General features: G+C 44.0%; 4 protein-coding genes across 7 annotated transcripts; all 4 read left to right on the top strand.

Moving 5' to 3' along the window:
- The first annotated feature begins 103 nt into the window (after positions 1-103).
- On the top strand, positions 104-8,222 carry wdtc1 (WD and tetratricopeptide repeats 1). Of its 4 annotated transcripts, none has more exons than XM_084556780.1 (16): positions 104-387; positions 817-958; positions 1,084-1,167; positions 1,285-1,331; positions 2,232-2,343; positions 3,433-3,620; positions 3,700-3,882; positions 3,992-4,086; positions 4,197-4,312; positions 4,439-4,514; positions 4,621-4,717; positions 4,836-5,006; positions 5,105-5,340; positions 5,486-5,654; positions 6,375-6,567; positions 6,706-8,222. In XM_084556780.1, the coding sequence occupies exons 2-16, from the start codon at positions 893-895 to the stop codon at positions 6,901-6,903; spliced, it is 2,031 nt and encodes a 676-aa protein (XP_084412906.1). In that variant the 5' UTR covers positions 104-387; positions 817-892; the 3' UTR covers positions 6,904-8,222. The 4 variants fall into 4 exon arrangements, with proteins under 4 accessions (XP_084412906.1, XP_084412908.1, XP_084412905.1 ...); XM_084556781.1 differs by having other exon boundaries at positions 170-195; XM_084556782.1 differs by having other exon boundaries at positions 104-958; positions 4,624-4,717.
- Positions 8,223-9,055: 833 nt separating this feature from the next.
- On the top strand, positions 9,056-12,879 carry LOC311496803 (transmembrane protein 222-like). Its single transcript, XM_084556791.1, has 6 exons — positions 9,056-9,409; positions 9,615-9,699; positions 9,926-9,957; positions 10,056-10,152; positions 10,242-10,372; positions 11,736-12,879. Exons 1-6 carry the CDS (start codon positions 9,207-9,209, stop codon positions 11,821-11,823), a joined length of 636 nt encoding a protein of 211 aa, XP_084412917.1. The 5' UTR covers positions 9,056-9,206; the 3' UTR covers positions 11,824-12,879.
- Positions 12,880-13,052: 173 nt separating this feature from the next.
- On the top strand, positions 13,053-14,442 carry tpbg1a (trophoblast glycoprotein 1a; the record flags this gene model as incomplete). The annotated part of the gene is made up of 2 exons (XM_084556784.1): positions 13,053-13,312; positions 13,479-14,442. 2 exons carry the CDS (start codon positions 13,053-13,055, stop codon positions 14,440-14,442), a joined length of 1,224 nt encoding a protein of 407 aa, XP_084412910.1.
- Positions 14,443-15,440: 998 nt separating this feature from the next.
- kdf1a (keratinocyte differentiation factor 1a) lies at positions 15,441-19,602 on the top strand. Its single transcript, XM_084556785.1, has 4 exons — positions 15,441-15,794; positions 16,102-17,147; positions 17,520-17,594; positions 18,355-19,602. Exons 2-4 carry the CDS (start codon positions 16,121-16,123, stop codon positions 18,438-18,440), a joined length of 1,188 nt encoding a protein of 395 aa, XP_084412911.1. The 5' UTR covers positions 15,441-15,794; positions 16,102-16,120; the 3' UTR covers positions 18,441-19,602.

Genomic DNA, 19,602 nt, shown 5'->3' with positions numbered 1-19,602 from the left:
TGTACTTTATTTATTTATTTATTTATTTATTTTTGCAGTAGTGTGATATGCTTGTTGACGACGCATGCACAATTACGGGGAAATGCTTTTATTCTGAAAAACGCCCTAACCGGAAGTGTTTGTTCTGTTTAGCAGGCGGAACAAAGCTGCGTGATTATGTTCTGTGGGAGGAGCGTTGTGTTCAAGTCAGCGAAGGTATTAGCGAGAATCCTGTCAACAAACTCATACAGAGTGCAATTTATCACTTTAATCAAATGGACACGTCGTGACAGAGGCCTGTCTAGCACGAGGGAAGCGATGCGATTCATTTGGCAGCCCGCAAATTAAAACTAAAGCGTTGCAAATGTTAAATGTTACACGAAGTGGACGTTTTGTTTAGCTAGCAAGGTAACGCTAGTGCGCTAACGCCAGCTACTTGGTAAACGACAGGTCTCTTAAAGGCCCGCAGCATAGGTGGCTAACGTTTCTAGTGGGCTAACACCGGTTTAATGGTCAAATAATTGTTAGTCTTTTGACAAGCATAGCGTTGTTGTGCCGACATAGCTGCATTGCTAACATTAGCTAGTTAGCTTATGAATTCGCTTAACGGGAGCAAACACTTTCTGTAGCACTGGAGTGAGCAAAGTCTATGTACCAGCTAACGTTATATGATGTAGGCTGTGGCCCTTAAATTACATCTAATTAGTGAATTATTGAAATGCCCGGTGTTTGTCACGGCTCTATCCGAGCACTTTAACCGGAATTAACATAGCACCACTGCTTAAGTGTCAGTCTTTTATGATTTATTCTGACTTAATGTCTCTTCCGCTTTCACAGCTCAGTCACAAGAAAAAAGGGACTAAATGTCATCTGAACTCTGACCCCTGGAAACCTCCAGCCCAGAACCTAATTTATGTTTTGCGGTGAGGCCATGACTACTATCAACATCACCAGAGATATTCTGCACAGGCAGATCAGGGTGAGTAAAAACTAAATGCCGGGGCATGAGCTGGATGTACCAGTTTACAGTTTGTTTTTAACAAATAGAAAGGAGCTTAGTGGGACTCTCCCCATCAGTTATTGTTTTTCAACTCTTGCCTTCAGGACAAGAGAGCACCAGGCTTCCAAAGGTCCTATCATGTGACCGACCCATTCATCAAGAGACTGGGACTCGAGGCCGAGCTTCAGGTCACTGTTAACGTGGAGCTTTTTTTTTTTTCCCCCACAAAGAATCGAAACATGACAAGATACCTCTGTGTATTTTTACATCTTCTTCTGACAGTTGTTAATCATCTGTTTCCACAGGGCCATACTGGCTGTGTGAACTGCTTGGAATGGAACGAAAACGGAGAGTAAGTTTTCCAAAACTAAAGTTTCACTGTGTTAAACATCATCTTAGCTGATAAATGTCCAGTTTAACTGAACTCCAATTGACAAAAAAAGGTGACACAGAACCATACTTCTATAATATTTATATACAGTGCACTCGTGAAAACAAATGCATTCTAATATAGCAGTCCTGTACTAAAACGTAGCTTCATGACTGCTGTAATGTTCAGCTTATGTTGAAACAGCGTTAGAAATGTTTTAATTCAACAGGAGGATGTAGTTAGTGGTGCTGTTAAACTGTATTGAATTAAACACAAAGGTGTTTCTGTTTTTGGCCTAGCCCACTGACTAAAATGGGGGGTTTCAAAACAATAGTACATGCGTAGCACACAATGGTACAATGCAATTCAATAGTACTAGAAACTGCATCCTCCAAAATGAAAACACAGGTGAATCAACAACTCAGCACAGCAGTTATATTAAACAAAGGCTGAATACAATGACCTTTATAAAGACTTTTATTTTCACTATTGTACCCAGTGTAGTGGCAATGAGTGTATTTCTAAAAGTGTCTTTTTAAGTATGTAATTTGCCTCCCTACTGACAAGGAGGCTCTGACTTAAATCACTAAAATAATTTACATAAATTACATGAATCCCAGTTCTTAATTTTAAATAATTACTGCAATGCACACGACATTTGAAACTGTTAACATGTCTCTATAGTTAGCTGACATTAAGTGTTAAAGGACTTCATGCTGTACACACCTACCATATATAAAATATGTGACACATTACATGATGAACATTAATTGTAGTGACAGACATTTCATCCCTCTGCCAGTAAACGTCTCACCATACACTTTTTAAAGGATGATATTGCTTATATGTTGCTTGACTTCTGGTGAATCTCTTTATCTTCAGCCTGCTGGCTTCAGGCTCAGATGATCAACACGCCATCATCTGGGATCCATTCAAACACAAGAAGCTTACAACTATGCACACAGGTCATGCGGCGAATATCTTCTCCGTAAAGGTGAGGAGAACTGATTGTGTGCTGTACGTACTGAAGAGTATAAGGTCACTGACCCCCTTGTTGGATTATGTTGGTAGGACATGTTGCTGGAGGGATAATGTGGTGCTGCTATTTTAAACCATTAATCCGACTATGAGCCATAGTACATATTAGTACCATTGATAGACTGGCTTCATGAGTAGTCTTTGTACGCACCTCAATAATGTCTTAATCCGTGGGTACTGACATGAGGGTGAATTTACATGCACACAGATGTTCCAGTGTTGTTTAGAATATGACGCTATCCTGAATTTAATGGGAGTAATCTAAACCATATATTCTGTTCAGATGTTATGAATTAGGCCTTTTTCAAGATGCAACATTTCCTGATTAATAGACGGTTTAGAACGTCAGTTTGCACTGTAGCTGACATGCACCTCCCCAAAAATGTAACTATGCGCTGTGGCGACGCACACCGCAAGAGCTGTGATCGGTTCACTTGGTAATAGAGTGCTTCCGCTTTAGTATTTCCGGCTGCTTCTCCATCTCCGCAATTTTTGAATTGATTGTTTTGGATCAATAAAAATGGAACACATCGAGGAAAGATTAACTGAGGAGGTTCGGCTTGCACCGGGACAGGCTACATGCGTAAGTTACGGCACCTATGTCGGCGGCATCAGTACTGTAAATGAGCCTTGAGACACGAGGGATATGCCAATATTAATCAGGTTTAAGGAGAATTCTTTGATTATGTGTGTGTACATTCAGCTCTGTGTGTCGTACATGAGTATACTAGCAAACAATTTGCATGAGAAGAGGTGCATTTTCAAAAGAAAAGTTCAGATTTCTGGTCAAAGGAGAAACACACCTGCTCTTAAACACCACAAGACTATATATTATAAAGATGTCAACATGGTTTTTGAGTACGCACAGATATTGCAACGCCAGCCTTTTCCAGATAGCGGTTGAAGGAATGAAAAAGGGGGACGGTGTTTATTTCCTGCTGCAAATAAAAAGGAATATTAATTTTCATGCCACTACTTACAGTGGAATATTCTGTGATTGTATATAAATTCACTGTTTTTGTTGCATTCTTGTCTGTCTGTACAGTTTCTCCCTCACACCGGGGATAGAATTTTGGTGACGGGTGCAGCCGACACCAAGGTCCACGTACATGACCTGTCAGTGAAAGAAACCATCCACATGTTTTCTGATCACACTAACAGAGTTAAACGCATCGCCACAGCGCCCATGTGGCCCAACACCTTCTGGAGTGCTGCAGAAGACGGCATCATCAGGTCAGTACCAAGGGACCAAGGTTTTAAATGGCTGACTTCTACTAGAGGTGATACGTTTATTTCTCATCATTAATTACAGGCAATATGACCTGAGGGAGAACAGTAAACACTCTGAGGTACTGATTGACCTGACTGAGTTCTGTGGTCAGCTGGTCGAGGCCAAGTGTTTAGCTGTCAATCCACGGGACAACAACTACCTGGCGGTGGGAGCCAATGGGCCTTTTGTTCGCCTCTATGACATCAGGATGATTCACAACTACAGGTTAATTAAGCTTTGATGTCATTCTGTGGAAGCGTTTAACCAGCAACTGCTCAAATGTGGATCTTGTTGTGGCACAATACAAACAAAAGTGTTTTTGTTCCTTATACAGGAAATCTGTGAGTCAGAGCACATCAGCAGCCGTGCACACCTTCTGTGACAGGCAGAAGCCCATCCCAGATGGAGCGGGACAGTATTATGTTGCAGGTGTGTGGGTCAAGGTAGATTTATATTAAAGCACCATGATGTGTTTTTATTGCAGATAAGCTGGTTGTAAAGAATGTGGTTTAACATAATCTTCTGTCTGAATGCTTCAGGGCACCTGCCAGTGAAACTGCCAGACTATAATAACCGCCTCAGGGTCCTTGTAGCCACCTATGTCACCTTCAGTCCAGATGGCACTGAGCTGCTGGTTAACATGGGTGGAGAACAGGTAATGCTTCTTAGAACAAACAAGGAGTGGTGAGAGGAGGTGTTAGTTGGTGATCATAATAATGGCATTCTCCGTACGTCCTCCCATTGCTGTTGCAGTGTCGTAATGTTTCATTTTTTATTCTAGGTGTATCTGTTTGATTTGACATTTAAACAGAGGCCATATACCTTCCTGCTTCCAAAAAAATGCCCGTCATCAGCAGGTAGGACTGCGCTATCTTAACTAATACTTAATTACGCCATATTCCAAAGTCCATAAAGATTGCATCTGTTGATGTATTAGTAATTTCCCGACCTCTGGATTTCCAGCAGACGTGCAGAATGGAAAGACAACAAATGGTGTCTCCAATGGAATTCACCTTCCAGCCAGTCACATTCACTTTGCTGGAAGCAAAATTCAGTCTAGGTAATGTTCTCTTTGTCTCTCGTCTTTCCTTTTTGTTTTTAAACACTGATTGATTGAAGGTTTGAGTTCGCACATGTAAAAGTATTTTAAAAATATTTTCTCTCCCTCATTGTTTTAGTTCTACTGATCTGCCTCCTCACTTGGAGAGGATAAAGCAACAAGCTAATGATGCATTCGCACGGCAGCAGTGGACACAGGCCATCCAGCTGTACAGTTTAGGCATTCATCAGGCCAGCAGCAACGCCATGCTATATGGGAATCGGGCTGCTGCCTACATGAAACGCAAGTGGTCGGTGTCATTGTGTTCGAGAGATGGTTCATTATCTTTTTCCTGAAGGCGTTTAGAAATGGTTATCGAGTGATTATGTCTGTGTCTGTGATTCCCAGGGATGGAGACCATTACGATGCCCTCAGGGATTGTCTAAAGGCTCTGACTCTAAACCCTGGCCATCTGAAAGCACATTTCAGACTGGCACGCTGTCTGTTTGAGTTGAAGTATGTGGCAGAGGCTCTGGAGTGTCTGGATGATTTCAAAGGAAAGTTTCCAGAGCAGGCGCACAGTAGTGCCTGTGATGCCTTAGATAAGGACATCAAGGCCGCTCTTTACTCCAAGACAGACTCAGGTGAGAAAGAGTAGAATTGTGTTGGATCATGTTGGTTATTTACAATGTTTGTAGACACAATAAAAGTGAGATACTAGGTTACCTATTAAAAAAAAGATCCTTTTGTAAGTAGTTTCTTGTACATTTATTATTTTTTTCTTCATAGCCGAAGACAAGAAGGCCAACAGCTCCATTCGGTTCCACTCATTCAGTCGGAAGGAGTCCATTCCTGAAGACGAGCTGGTGTTGAGAGAGAGCAGCTTTGACTACAAGCACAGATACTGCGGCCACTGCAACACCACCACTGATATCAAAGAGGCCAACTTCTTTGGAAGGTCAGTCGATCACGCTGCCAGTCTGCTGTGGTGTCACCAGGGGGCAGTCATCAGCTCTGTAATAATAAAATCTGATCTGCTCTTTTTGTAGGCACAGTTTGCTTCAGCTAGTAACACACAAGCAGTTATAATCTGCGGTGTCTTTATTGAACATGCCCATTAAACATTTACCGTGTTAGTGGAAAAAAACAAGTGATTAAACTTGCACAACAAAGAGGAGCTAAGGACCATTCTTGGCTACAGAACTCCTTCATCTCGGTTATATTCTTCTCATCTCAGCTTCATTTAATGTTTATTTTTAAAGTTTATTTATTATCATTTCGTTCAGTCAAAATGTGACTCAAGACACTAATAGCACTTTTGGTCTCTGATACCTCAGAAGGACAACATGCTGTATTGGGAAAAACAATCTCACTACTACACGACTATTGTCATTTGAACTTTCATCTCATCCCGTTTCTTATCACAGCAACAGTCCAGAATGATTAAACCCAGTCTTGCGGTTCTCATTTATTGTTGTATACCATGTCCTGCTGAGTTGCCTTTCGTACCTCAGCTGGGAAACTCTTGTATGCGTCTGCACATGCATTATGTGAAAGACATTCAGTGTAAAAATGGTTGAACAGTTTTCCAGGTAAATATTTAAATTCCCAGTAAACGTCCCATGTCCCACAAACGTGGCTCGTCACGCATGTCTGAATGCCCTCTTTGTGTCTACAGCAAAGGCCAATACATAGTCAGCGGCTCAGACGACGGATCTTTCTTTATCTGGGAAAAGGAGACAACTAATCTGGTTAGGATCCTGCAGGGAGACGAGTCCATAGTCAACTGTCTGCAGCCCCACCCCAGCTACTGCTTCCTGGCTACTAGTGGTATTGACCCCGTAGTTCGGTTATGGAATCCTAGACCAGAGGTAAACACACTTTACTTTTCTGTGTATTTATTCAAATATTATAACACACTTGGTTTTGAAATGCTGAGGGAATGTTTTAATAAGACATACATAAGTCATGTCATGGGAATTATATTTGATCACCTCTTTCTTCTACAGACGGACAGTGAGAATGGGCGCGTGGTGGAGGACATGGACGGGGCTGCTCAGGCAAATCAGCGGCGTATGAATGCTGATCCGCTAGAGGTAATGCTGCTTAACATGGGCTACCGAATCACGGGCCTGCGTGGTGTTGGCCCAGATGGCTCGGACGATGAAGACAGCTCAGAGGGACAAGTGCAGTGCAGACCAAGCTAAACAAACAGTCATCCATTCTGTGGAATGGATTTAAGAAGCAAAGCACTCTCATTGCTCCCGTTTGAATCTTTATTTCCCCTCCGTCTGACAGAACATTGAGTGAATGTCATGTCACATCTCTGCACTATGCATCGCCCTCCCCTGTCCCGTGAAAGGACAGGCGAGGAGACCACTTTGGGGAGAGCAGTTCTTGGGAGGGTAGAGACAACACCCTTCTCACCCCTTCAGAGCACCAACAACACCTCAGCCTGTCCCTCCACCCCGTGGTGGCATGGGGACACCTTTGAGGAAAGCACCTTCCACGTCACTCCCCAGTTTCTCACGAAGAAGGAGGAGTTCAGCACTTATCCTTCCTCAGGTTTTTGTTGGAAAGACACACAACACATTGAAGGAGGTACCTGCAGTCTGCCGACCTATTTTCAGGTCATATGTGGCCTCACAGTGTTTTCCACGGAGGATCAGACCAGAAACCGGTGCTTTGTTGCATCTCCTGTCTGCTCCACAGGTGGAGCGAAATGTCACAGCGCCCGCTCATCTCGGAAAGGCTGCACACCCAAGTCATTCATTCTAAGTTAGACTTGATCCTATTTTCCGTTTGAGTTTTGGTCACAGGAAGCCCAGGCTTCACTGTCATTCTTCAAATTGTGAACATTGCCAGTGTTGCTCCGCTGAAATTTATTTATAAGCTTTGTTTAGTTTACAACTGTCAGGAAAAACGAGGGGCTTCTTCTGCCAAAGGTTGCCATGTGTCATTTAGACGGCCACGGATTAAGGTTTGTTTTCTCTGTTTCACTGAAATATCATTTTGCCTCCTTTTTAGTTAAGAGGTTTAACTACAATAGATTATTGACAAGTCAACATGATACCGATAAGGAAAAAAAAGAAGAAAATATTAACTTTCTAATGCTGTTTTTTGGTTTAGTCCCACTTCATGTTGATGTCAAACTTTTGTTGGTTTTAAGTGGGACACATGCTAATCTGTGGTACGTAACAATGCGACGCGAAGTACTTGGTGGCGATGGGGGTCCTGCCTTCTAGCTGCGTGGCTCTAGCATTAGTCCTCTGCTGCAGTCAGGTGTTCAGCCCTGCTTGCATGAGGCTTCTCTGACCATAGTTGTCATCTGTTGCTCAGATAACAGCTCATTGAGTCTCCTTTGCCCTCAAGTTGGGTGAATGAAAGAGTCCTTGGCAAAATGCATCACCAGGCTTCCATGTGTTTTACTTTGTTCATTAATTTGAGATACTCTGTTTTTCTTCGAGGGATCCTGTAATAACTGTTGTTGCAAACAAAACAAAGAATAAAATTATTGAACACCTTCTTCGTCACATTGTTTTGCCTTTGCTCCTGTTCTCCCAATACTATCTAGGTTAGGAAGATAAACTGCATGCGAGGCTATACGCTATGAACTTTCAGCTCATATATCAGTGTCTGCTCCGCTCTCTGCTTTTGCTGACTACCAGACAACGAATGTAAGCATCGCGTATTGCAAGCATGAGTAGTTAGAGGAGCATCTCATGCCCTATATACTTTACAGTAATGAGGTGACCCAGCTTTAGGAGTAGTGGAAGTTGTGGTGATTAAAGCTCCCTGCTGACAGAGCAGGCGGCCAAGTAAGAGTAAAGGTGCTCCCATTCATGATAATTTTAACACTCGTACCCTGTTGTCAAAAATAGTTCATTGTTACCGTTAAGGGACAAAGGAGTTATCTTCCAAAATGCCATAAAATAGTAAAAATATATTTTTCTAAAACTGCAATTGTGCACTTTTGCTTTTTTCACATTCACTCTGATTGTCTTTGAAGTAAAAGGATAAAAAGTGTAGTTCAAAACCCCTCAATTAAACACACACACACAAATTAAGGTACATTAACAACGTATTACGTTACGCAATATTCAGGTTACACTGTAAAAATAGAGTAATATGGGATTTGTGTCTGAAATAAAACAATCAAAATGAGTTAAAATTACACACTTTTGCTAAATATTATAGCAAAAAGCATCACCGCCGCTAAATTATCAAAAAAATAAAACTCGAAAAGGACACTTTAGTCCGTAACAGGGCATGAAGGGCACATTAAACATTATTTTTTTTTTCTCATCCCCCATAGCAGTAATACATTATTTGTCTGCCACAACAGACTGAAACCAGGGATTCAAATAAATGCCAGTATATTTATTTTTTTATATAAACGTAGATAACCGGTAAAGAGTGAATATTAAATCCCAGCCTCTGACGGTAAACAAACACCGCAGTCGACGCTCAAACCAACGGCGTTGCGTTCACGGACCGAGCGTTTTGGTTCATGCGCGGACGGCGACGACGACTGCGCGCTGCGTGTGTGTCCCAGGTCCAGGCTGTGCGTCACTGTCATCATCTCCAGGTTGTGATGGCGGAGCTGGACGAAACCGACATAATGATGAGCTACCCCGGGGATTTCTTAAAGACCGACAGAAAAACCTGCCGCTACCCCTACTGCATTGTCTGGACACCTATTCCTATTCTGACGTGAGACGCTAACTCGTTATCCCTGCTCTCGCTAGCTTATAGCTTTAAATGTGACAGCTTACAGCTCGGCTCGGGTAGCTCTGCTTGTTATTCTTAAAACGTCACATGTAATGCAGCAGATTTATCTTATCTTATTTGATCTTATTTCATTAAATGCACTGTATAGTTGTATAGTGACTCATGCATCTCATGGTGCGTCCTGCAGGTGGGTGCTCCCCTTCATTGGACACATGGGTATATGCACTTCCGCTGGAGTGATACGGGATTTTGCAGGATCGTACTTTGTCTCAGTAAGCACTTCTTTCACACGCATTTCATGTAATTGACCAATAGGATTGTAATTAAAATGCCAACCTTCAATGTGCTGCAAGGCGTCCAGAGTAAATCTACTGTATTCATAAAGAACTTTATTTAATTTATTACATCTACTGTATTTTGCCAGTAATAACCCAAGCAATTCCAGATAACACTCAAACATAAGCTGACAGTGTATTCATCATCACCATTTCTTTCCAGGAGGACAGCATGGGATTTGGTAGACCGACAAAGTAAGTTTTTTAAATCGAAATATTGTAGTTTAATAATATTTCAATAAGTTAGTCGTGACCAGACTGCAGATTTAAACTAGAATCAACTAATATTTCAGATATTGGAAGCTCGACGTGGACAAAGTCTGTGGAAACGGCGCAGCTACCTGGGACAAAGCAGTGCACGATGCGTCTGAGGAATACAAATGCAGGCCGGTAAGATGGTACCTGCGAGCTTTTCGTTTAATCGCTACAACTGCATCATTGCTAACGTAATAACTGCCTCTTTCTTACTTTTACTGAAGCACAATCTGTGCTTTGATAACTGCTACTGCCACGTTGCCATGGCCCTCAACCTGATGTCCTACGACAACAGCACCTCGTGGAACATGGTGAACCTGGGTGTGCTGTCTCTCATTCATGGGAAATATGTGAGGTGAGTATTTAAGCCACTTGTTCTTGCACTGTGAGAACAATGTGGATGTAGAGCCGTAGCACTGGCACGCTTCCAAGACGCCATCTTTTATGTGGGGATCCTCTGGTTCCATGATGATTTTTTTCTTGCCATACAGGGTGAATATTCTTATTTTTAGTTGAATTACCAAGACAGAAGAGCAAAATTGCCAACATTTGTAGCTACAGCTGCAAATCTCTTGCGTTGAAACCAACTTGAAGGTCACCTGCATACAAAATCTTAGCCGGTTAATCTCTGGAGTCATTCTGTTTGGAATATTATCCACACCGAAGATCTGGCAATTAAATCATTTAGACGGGCTGCATACGGTGAACAAGTCATCTGAGCATTGTATTTAAATGTATAACAGAGTTTCAAATCTGCTGTCTGTGACAGGTTTTCACGTGTTTGCAGCAATGCATTTTACACTAACAAGAGTTACTAATGTAACTAAGGTTCTATGAAATCAGCGTCTCTCGCATCGGGTCTAGGAAGCATTCAGGAAAAGTGTCTGATGCTCTCGATATAAAGAAATTCGCCATCCAAAGGAAGAATTACAGCCTAAAAAAGAAAGCGATAGTGTGGCTGTTCATCAGCTTAGAGGACAATGAGGGAACGGTCCGTAGACTGTATGTGTCAAACGCCCTTTTCCACAGTGTGTGCGTGTAATTACTCCCACTGCCAAAAGGGGGAGCTAAAAGTTCTTTGCTGGAGCTTTAATTGTCTGACACTTCATCCATAACTTGGCGCGTCCGCACATCTGTGTGTAACAGAATTAAAAGTTATCTGAAGGAAAACACGGTTCCTGGACAATACTAGGCCAAACACAGTGGAGGCATCTTCACCACAAACACGTACACAGTCTGTTGTGCTGCTCTGCTGCTGGATGCTGGTGAGCATTAAGAGACATATGGCTCAGAGAACCCCCCCTCATTATTCTCCGCTGACCCACATAGGGAACGCTGGCGTCACAGTTTGTGCTGCCTCTGCGCACACACTCCCACGGCACTGGAGTCTTCTGAACAGAAGGGAGGTCATGTAATTCATCACTGACAGCTGCGCTCCCCTCCGTGTCACCACTGGAGGTCACCTCTCCGCTGGGGCTCCCTGCACTGGCTGGGTGGATGGGACAGTAGGACGCGGGCCAGGGTGTAGCTACTCTGAGAGAAAGGAGCATCGGGCCCTCTGGGAGTAAAGACACCATGTGATACTTCAGCACGCCTCACGTGTCCTTGTCCGTGCAAAACATACCAGTAAACAGTGCTTTAACCTTTCTGCCACACACTATCAATATCCAGGTGTTGATGATCACTCTAACACACTTTACCCTCTTTCTGTCCTCCAGCTGGGCCGCTTTCCTCAAGACCTGGATGCCCTTCTTCATGCTCTGCGGGGTCCTCGCCACGCTCGTGCTAACATTCAACCTGCAGTAATGCAGCACGATGAGATGCATCACAGACTCTTGTCGTACGCTGAATGATGTGTTTTGATGGGACATTTGCCAGTACAAAAATAATGAAGGACTCCGTTGTGTGTTGTGATTTCTAGCGATCCAGTCTACCGGAGGTCATTTAGGGCTAAAGCTTAGCTTGTTTGTGGCTAGTTTTGACATACACGATTACTTTTGTGTGTAAACAGTGTTTTTTTGTTTCTTCACCGAGTATTATTTCGGTCGTGTATGCTTCAGTATCTGTATATCATCTCTTCAAATAGTGTTTTTCACATAGTGGGTTTGTGTTTTCGTCACAAAGGAAGATGATCTTCCCCAGGTTACACCTCGGTGGTGCAATGCCTTTGAGTTGCGGGGATGTGTTTTTTTCCACGATAGGCAGTGATGAATGTGTTTCCAGACCGGCTAATGTACATTTCAGTGACGAATCGCTGCAAAATGGATCGCGAGATCTTAACGCTGAACGTGTTCATCAATTATTTGTCCAAGAGATATGAGCCGCTAAAAAAAGATAGAATGATGGAAGAACCACGTGTGAAAAATTGTGATATTGTCCTGTCCTTGAATCCATTTTCCTCTGTTTTATCGCATTTTATTATGTTATTATTAGTATATTATTGTTATTATTTGGTTTTTTTTTTCCAGACAGAAATTAAATTCTTTCCAACTTTGCATCACCAAGCTGGAGTGTTCAGTTATACAAACGACGTCCAATATTACATGACATTTTTACTCATTATGCACTTAATTGATTTGCTTATACCAGAATAAGCGTTATTTATTGTTATAAATCAATTCAATGCTTCTGTTTTAGTAACTTGGCATTTTGCTGTATGGAAAGCCTTTTCACGTCCCCCAGCGGACTGCGCTGTAGGTCACAGGCTGTGGATGCCCTGATCGTCCTCTGTACCTTTAAGGGAACCACATACCTTTTTTCATCCAGCAGACTCTGTGTGATGTGAACTCTCATCAATTTACGGGAACCTTTATTCCCACAGTGGAGCACACATGAGGAGGGACTGACGCTGCGGCGAGCGGTCTTTGCCACATCTGCAGTATTTGATTAGTTTGTGACAACAAAAGATCGGGACGGCGTTCAGAATCTGGTTCATTAAGCCAAATGGAATCACATTTTTCTCTGCTGTAATTTAAAATATTTCACTTTTTCTGTCTTTTTTTTTTTTTAAAGAGAAAATTGGCTATAATTCAGAGATGTGTAGTTTTGCAATCCGCGTGTTTTGGGGATTTCTTCTTTGTGCACCATACCAGTGCTTGGAGTGTCCTTTTGGCTGTGAGTGCTTCGCTGTCACCCGCACAGTGAAATGTGTTTCCAAGGATTTGCTCACAGTGCCACAAAATATTCCCGGTTATGCCAGGACTGTCATCATCACAGGGAATATTGTGCACCAGATTGGACCTGATTCATTTACAGAGCTGGAGAATGTCACTAACATTATTTTAAGCAATAACAGGTGAGAATGTCAGTGTTTGTTTTGTTTCAGTCATGTATATTAAGCCATATACTTTCTTAATGTGTACATAATAAAGAATGTCTTTGAATGTGGTTTTTTTTCATTATTTATTTGAGATGCATTATGTGTGTGAGACCAGATGTCACAGTGTTAGTCGTCTTCTCAGGATCACAGAGATGGCATCCCACACCTTCTCTGCCCTCGTCAACCTGCGCTTCCTGGACCTCAGTGGCAACCAGCTGGCTCTCATCCATCCGGAGGCTCTCAGCATACCTGGCAGCCCCCTCCAGGAGCTCAACCTGAGCTGCTCTCTGTACAACTTCACCGCCCTGACGGACCTAACCACAGCGCTGCGCTGGGGTGGCCTCGGAGGGCTCCTCCGCCTCGACCTCTCTGGGAACCACCTCGCCCTGTTGCCGCCGGGGTTGTTTTCCCACCTCCCCAATCTGCAGCAGCTCTTCCTCACCAACAACTCTTTGGCGGCGGTCTACAGCGGGACCTTCTCTGGCATGAATCATCTGGAGGTGCTGGACCTGACGCACAACGCCATCAGAACATACAGGGACGATTCCCTCCAAGAGTTAGAGAAGCTTGGGAACATCCGAATCCTTCTCGGGGACAACCCCTACACCTGTTCTTGTGAGATCCAGAATTTTGTTGAATGGCTGAATAACACTAAAGCTCATGTAGATGTGGAAGCAGTGAGATGTGCATCACCAGATGCATTAACCAACACCCGGCTGCGAGGGCTCAATGTCGAGGACATTGGGTGCGTTGTCCCAGTCCTCCCAGAGGTGACAGACCTCTCCCTACAGACGTCCTACGTCTTCCTAGGGCTGGTGCTCGGGTTGGTGGGCATGGTTTTTCTCTTTGTGCTCTACCTGAACCGCAACGGCATGAAGAAGTGGATCATTGAAATGAGAGACGCGTGCCGGGACGTACTGGAGGGATATCACTATCGGTATGAAATCGACTCAGACCCTCGGCTGGGGCACATCTCGGCAAATGCCAGCATGGCAGAACGGCATTTAGGATTAGCTCTCTCACAGCAGCTGCCCAATGACACTTGCATTGTCCAGGTTCTCACAGACACACAAGTCAAACAGGTGACAACCTCTCATCCTGTATGATCCATAGGCAAAGGCAAATGTAAATAGTTTACACCAGGATCTTTTTTTTTATTTTTTTTATTTAATTTAATTTTATTATTAGCTTCTTGTACATTCTGCAGCTAGAACCTTTAACCCTCACTTCGAAAAGTGCCTTTGTGTTTTTGAGGCACAGGAGCATGATTGTGTATTTTTATCATACGTTTTATAAGAACGGCTACTTTAGAAACATCTCAGTTTCTTTTTTGTAAATTGTGGTACATTTATTTTATGCATTAGCATCCTTTGAATATCCTGACATACTGCTTGAATTATTAACCAAAAAAAACTAATAGACAGTAGATTTTTTAAACAGGTATTGTGCATGCTTCAGTGACAAACAGGATTGAAATACCTTTACATTTAATCAAATATACATCTTTATTGTGCTTTGTATTGCTCACGCTGTGATCTTAATAAATATTGCACTTAACGCATGATTGTATTTGCATTAATATTAATAAAAAAAAACACACACAATATATGTAATTGTCTTGGTGCTGTGCTATTTTATTGTGAAAAAACAAAACAGCGCAACAAGCTCCACAGTAGACTCATATATTTTTCTCCAGGTGAGGCGGCCCTGCTATTTCCATTCAAAGAGAGTGGGTGATTAAGTGTTTCCGTAGAGGGGGAGAAAATAGGGCAGAATGAAAGATATTATTTGGAAGTACACCTGCTGGCGCTGCAGCTGTGCGCCTCTGTGTGCCTGCCGGGCCCTGATGGCTTCTGCGCACGAATTGGAAAGTCCACTTTTCATAAGTTTCTCCGTCGGTTGTCTTTTGTTGTTTTATTTATTTTTTCTTGAAAAAAAAAAAAAACCAAAAAAAAAAAAAACCTAAATAATCCTTGTCGCTGTGATTATTTTTGTCACCTCCTCTCTCTCTCTTTCTCTTTCCTTCCTCTGCGCGTTCATATCCGCCTCGCGTGACGTCACGACTCACCTGTGGGTGGGTGTAGGATCTGGGATTAGGTGTAGCCGCAGGTAATAGCCAAACACTGGGAGACCGTCCGTCGGCATCACAAGACCGTGCGATTCAACCGAAAGGAAGGCGACGGACGCGGGTGAGCTGAGGCGCGTTGTTCCGTCGAGGCGGCGCCCTTACCGAGTTTGGCTTCCCCGACGTTTGTTGTTTGGTGGAAGTTAAGTCCCGTGAAAGAAAGAAAAGAAGAAGAAGAAGAAAAAAAAAATCGTGGGCGGTCGAGATCCGTCTCTCTCTTTCTCCGTCTGAAGCGCTGGCAGAAGTTTTTCTCTCCGCCGAGACTTCCGCGGTTTTCTCGGCGGGCGAGTTGTTTGGGATCAAACGCAGCCACAAACTGTTCCCTCTTATGCGGTGAGTGGACGCTTTGCAAGTAAAATTCAAAAGTGTTTAATGTTGACTGGGGTTTGGTGTGAACTGTTTCTCCTGCACGCCTCCTTGTAGGCCAGAGTGAAGGCTCGGCGGCCAGGGAGAAGGTATTATCATGGCAGCAATCAATGCATTCGCTTTATTTACATTCTCTGTGCGTTTTGGTTTCAAAAGCAGGTCAGTGAGACGTGCTGTGATGTGTCAAACGCTGCAAGCCTGTATGGCAGCGAGAGGGGCGGTGTAGACCAGGTTGTAATTTCTTTTCAACCGTTCATCTCCCACACACACACAGGTCCCAGGTGTTTTGAGCCATGCCTGGCCACAGCACGGGGGCTCCCCAGGCGTCCCGCCACCACAAACACTCCGGCTCCAGACCGGAAAAGCACAGACAGACTCGGACTATATCCAGGGAGAGCAGCCAAGACTCCTACAAGGATCCTCATGGGGAGCATCTGCACGAGCACTACACCGACCACTCCAGGTACTCGGAGAACAAGTATGGTCGCAGCAGGGGACACCCTCGAAATGGCACAGGACGGGGCTCGGAGACTATAGGATTTATTCCAGGGTCGGCGGACAACACTCCCGCCGGCAGACATGCCTGTGGCTCCTGTGCATCCATGGGCTGGAGCGGCTGCAAGGCTCTCATCTGCTGTGTGCTGACCTGTGGATTTTACGGCAGCCGAGAGCCCTGCCTGCCTGTTAACGAGAGCTCCACAGACCTCCCCCCTAAAACGAGCAGCGAGCCTCACCCTCCTAATGGCATGGCTTTGACCAATCCCTTGGGTTCCCCTGTGGAGTCCAGAAAGCCCACCAAACCTTCCAAGTTGCCCCCAAGCGACAGCTTCCGCTACCAGGATGTGCGCATCGCAGGTAAGACAGTAAAGTATTCGGCTGCCCCCGCCAAACGGACCCGTACACCTGGCAAGGGGGAAAGCCAGCGGCCGGTCAGCAACACCAGCCTGTTATCCCGCGAGGACTATGACCTGGACGACCTGAGCGACACGGGCACAGACATTGACTCTCTCATCACCAAGAAGCTGCTGGAGCTGTACGCCCTGCATCAGATCGACCAGCTGGCCAAGTGCACCTCCGACTCGTCCTTCTCCCGCAAGACCAACGAGATCAGCGAGCTCATCTACAGCATCGCGCAGGACTACAACCTGGAGGAGCAGGAGGCCGAGTGCAAGCTGGTTCACGGGGTCATCCGCATCAGCACGCGTAAGGGCAAGAGAAACAAGAGCCACCAGGCAACGGGACAGCGGTCGAACGGCAGGAGCGACGGGACTCTCCCCGACAGCGGCAACGAGACCATGACCTACACCTTAAGCAGCGAGTGTAAGAGTTTTCAATCTGATTAATGCTTTATCAATATGACACAACCCTGTACACTACCGCTTGGCCGCGGCATACCAAATATACAAATCATCCTACCTGTCTTCTTAATGACTCATAGTGTCTGTTGGAACGCTGCTCGAGCTTCTTTGTTTGGCTCATAGTTATAAACCTCAATACACGGGGCTTTTTCACCGGCCTAATAACAATTGGTTAATCAGAGGCATGTTGACACAGGCACAGAGTGTCTGCAAAAACATTGCACAGGAGCACAGATGACCGTAATGACTCTAAAACAGGAGCACATGATTGTTTGGGGGAGTTCCTTGTGTTGACATTTACTCTTTTTTTTTTTTTTTTTTTTTTTTTTTTCAGTCCCAGAGGTGAAAGTGTCGGAGCAGACGCCATCGGACGAGCTGGCGAGGAAGATGAGGCATTACAGCGGGAGAAGTGAGTACACGTAGGGAATTTTCCACAACGGGCTCGCAGGTCCCTTTGTGTCTTCCTTTGGGTCGATTTAAAATAAGGGATTAAGATACATTACATATGTTAACATTAATTCATTGTACAGAGCGAGCTGCGATCGTTGTTTGTCCTGGCCGTTGAGGTATAATTACCGCCCCGCTGTGTGAATCAGTCTTCGCGACCCATTGTATCTGCTGCAGCTGTAGGCATTTTCTCACCTCCTCTCTACTTTCCAGTAACATACCAATCTTTAAGCAGTGAAAGACGCGCATTCCTTCCCTTTTCTCTGCATATTACAATCCCTCGCTCATTAGAGGCCTCCTCCCCACCTCTGCCACCTAACACCTACCTCTCCCTCGGCCTCATTCTCCCCTCCAGCTCAGCAGTCATGACACCACCTGCTCGACCAGCAGATCGAGTCACATTAAATATATGCCACATAATGTCCCCTGATTTATTATGTCATTTTAGAGAACGACTTGGGTTACAAATGGATTACCACGCCGCAGACTCTTCTTTTTTTTTTTTTTTTTTCTTGTTGTTCTGTGAAGAGGCTGTTAAAAGGACCAGGTGTCCTGTTACATGTCTTTGAATGAGGGTACACCACATTGTGGCTTGGGAATGTGTCGACATCCGGGTTAAGTTGAAGAGCTTTGTGAAATATAACATCTGCTCTGTTACTGCTGTGTTGCTTTTTTTTTTTTTTTAAAAAACATTTACATTTCTAATGTTTTTCCTCCTGCAGCATATTCCTCCAGCACCGCCACAGCCTACTCGGCCTACCATCACAACACCGAAACAGACTCTTCGGGCGCTCCTCTGCTTCTCTGAGGGTCATCAACAAACAAAAGTGACCCACACCGAGAGAGGATGTAGCCACCTGCATGGACAATTTCATCTTTCTGCTATCATTTACTGTTACTGAGCGGAGCGCCTTTTGCCCCGGGGCGGTGCTCCTTCTCCGACTGTTTGCTATTTGAGTGTCATTTAAATTCAAGGACTTCCGTCTTTTCCTACAGATGACCCACCGATGAGACTCTTTTTTTTTTTTTTTTTTTTTTTTCACACAGGGATAACGGTGTACGTTTCCATGAATTTGTATTCAGTGTTCAAATGAAAAATGACTACGGAGGAGAGTGACTGATGGTAGAACATAACCGTCCTCATTCTTGTCCTTGTTCTTGTTTGTGCAAGCCATTGTGCATGTAGTGTATGTATGCATGCGCTTGTTGACTCCTGCCATTTCTCTGGACTCCTGAAATGCATGTTTTGACAGGAAAAAGCCATATTTTTACATAGTTCGTGTTACTTTGTGGTTTGTTAAAGCATTTGTGGCATTTAGCCACATTTCTTTTTTTTATTAACCAGTAAGTTTAATTTTTAACAAAATAAAAACTTTCACGCTTGTTTAGGCCTTTTCACGGGTCGTCTATTTCACATCTTCGCTGCTCTTTTCTTGCAGTCAGCCATTATGCCCCCTCTCTCCGCACAAGCCTAGAAATGTAAGAAGCCTGAACAGTAGCTCGGTTTGTTTTGCGGCGCGTTACTTGTTCTTGTTAATCAACAAGTCTTTCCTTCACTGAGTTTCCATGCGCTGTCTATTTAGCCTGTTTTTCCTCTTTATCTGTCGGATTATCGTCGTCAGGCTCGTCTTCCTGAGGTCACTGTGTTGCTGCGAGCAGGCTCTTTCCACCCTCAGCAAAAGAAGGAACTTGTTTGGCTGGTTCTGACAAAAAGGAAATAAAATCCTGGGGTTAGCCTTTGTCATTTATTGTAAAGGGGAGTAGCAGTGCAGAACATCCGTCTGATTGCAGGAGCCTTTCCTGTAATCCTGCTTTGGATCAGCTGAGCTACAAATGCCAATAATGTGTGTTTTGGCATATGCCTCGGCCTTTAAGTGTCGTGGGTTTAGATGATAGGTGTGCTGCTGCAGCAAGAATACGAGTAATTATTGGCGTACTCAAAGAGATATATTATTAGTCATTAATAAACT

This window comes from Chelon labrosus, assembly GCF_963514085.1.
Source record: "Chelon labrosus genome assembly, chromosome: 12".
Taxonomy (NCBI): Eukaryota; Metazoa; Chordata; class Actinopteri; order Mugiliformes; family Mugilidae; genus Chelon; species Chelon labrosus.
The sequence above is the reverse complement of the archived record's forward strand: the minus strand, read 5'-3'. Positions and strand labels throughout refer to the sequence as shown.

What these genes read in the sequence shown, in the direction of transcription:
- LOC311496803 (XM_084556791.1), top strand. Translation starts at nt 9,207, where the DNA reads ATGCGCGGACGGCGACGACGACTGCGCGCTGCGTGTGTGTCCCAGGTC. An exon ending in ACACCTATTCCTATTCTGAC is followed by an intron (nt 9,410 to 9,614) that starts GTGAGACGCTAA and finishes TGCGTCCTGCAG; the next exon opens with GTGGGTGCTCCCCTTCATTG. An exon ending in ATTCATGGGAAATATGTGAG is followed by an intron (nt 10,373 to 11,735) that starts GTGAGTATTTAA and finishes TCTGTCCTCCAG; the next exon opens with CTGGGCCGCTTTCCTCAAGA.
- kdf1a (XM_084556785.1), top strand. Translation starts at nt 16,121, where the DNA reads ATGCCTGGCCACAGCACGGGGGCTCCCCAGGCGTCCCGCCACCACAAA. An exon ending in CTACACCTTAAGCAGCGAGT is followed by an intron (nt 17,148 to 17,519) that starts GTAAGAGTTTTC and finishes TTTTTTTTTCAG; the next exon opens with TCCCAGAGGTGAAAGTGTCG. An exon ending in GAGGCATTACAGCGGGAGAA is followed by an intron (nt 17,595 to 18,354) that starts GTGAGTACACGT and finishes TTCCTCCTGCAG; the next exon opens with CATATTCCTCCAGCACCGCC.
- wdtc1 (XM_084556780.1), top strand. Translation starts at nt 893, where the DNA reads ATGTTTTGCGGTGAGGCCATGACTACTATCAACATCACCAGAGATATT. An exon ending in AGGATGATTCACAACTACAG is followed by an intron (nt 3,883 to 3,991) that starts GTTAATTAAGCT and finishes TTCCTTATACAG; the next exon opens with GAAATCTGTGAGTCAGAGCA. An exon ending in TTAACATGGGTGGAGAACAG is followed by an intron (nt 4,313 to 4,438) that starts GTAATGCTTCTT and finishes TTTTTATTCTAG; the next exon opens with GTGTATCTGTTTGATTTGAC.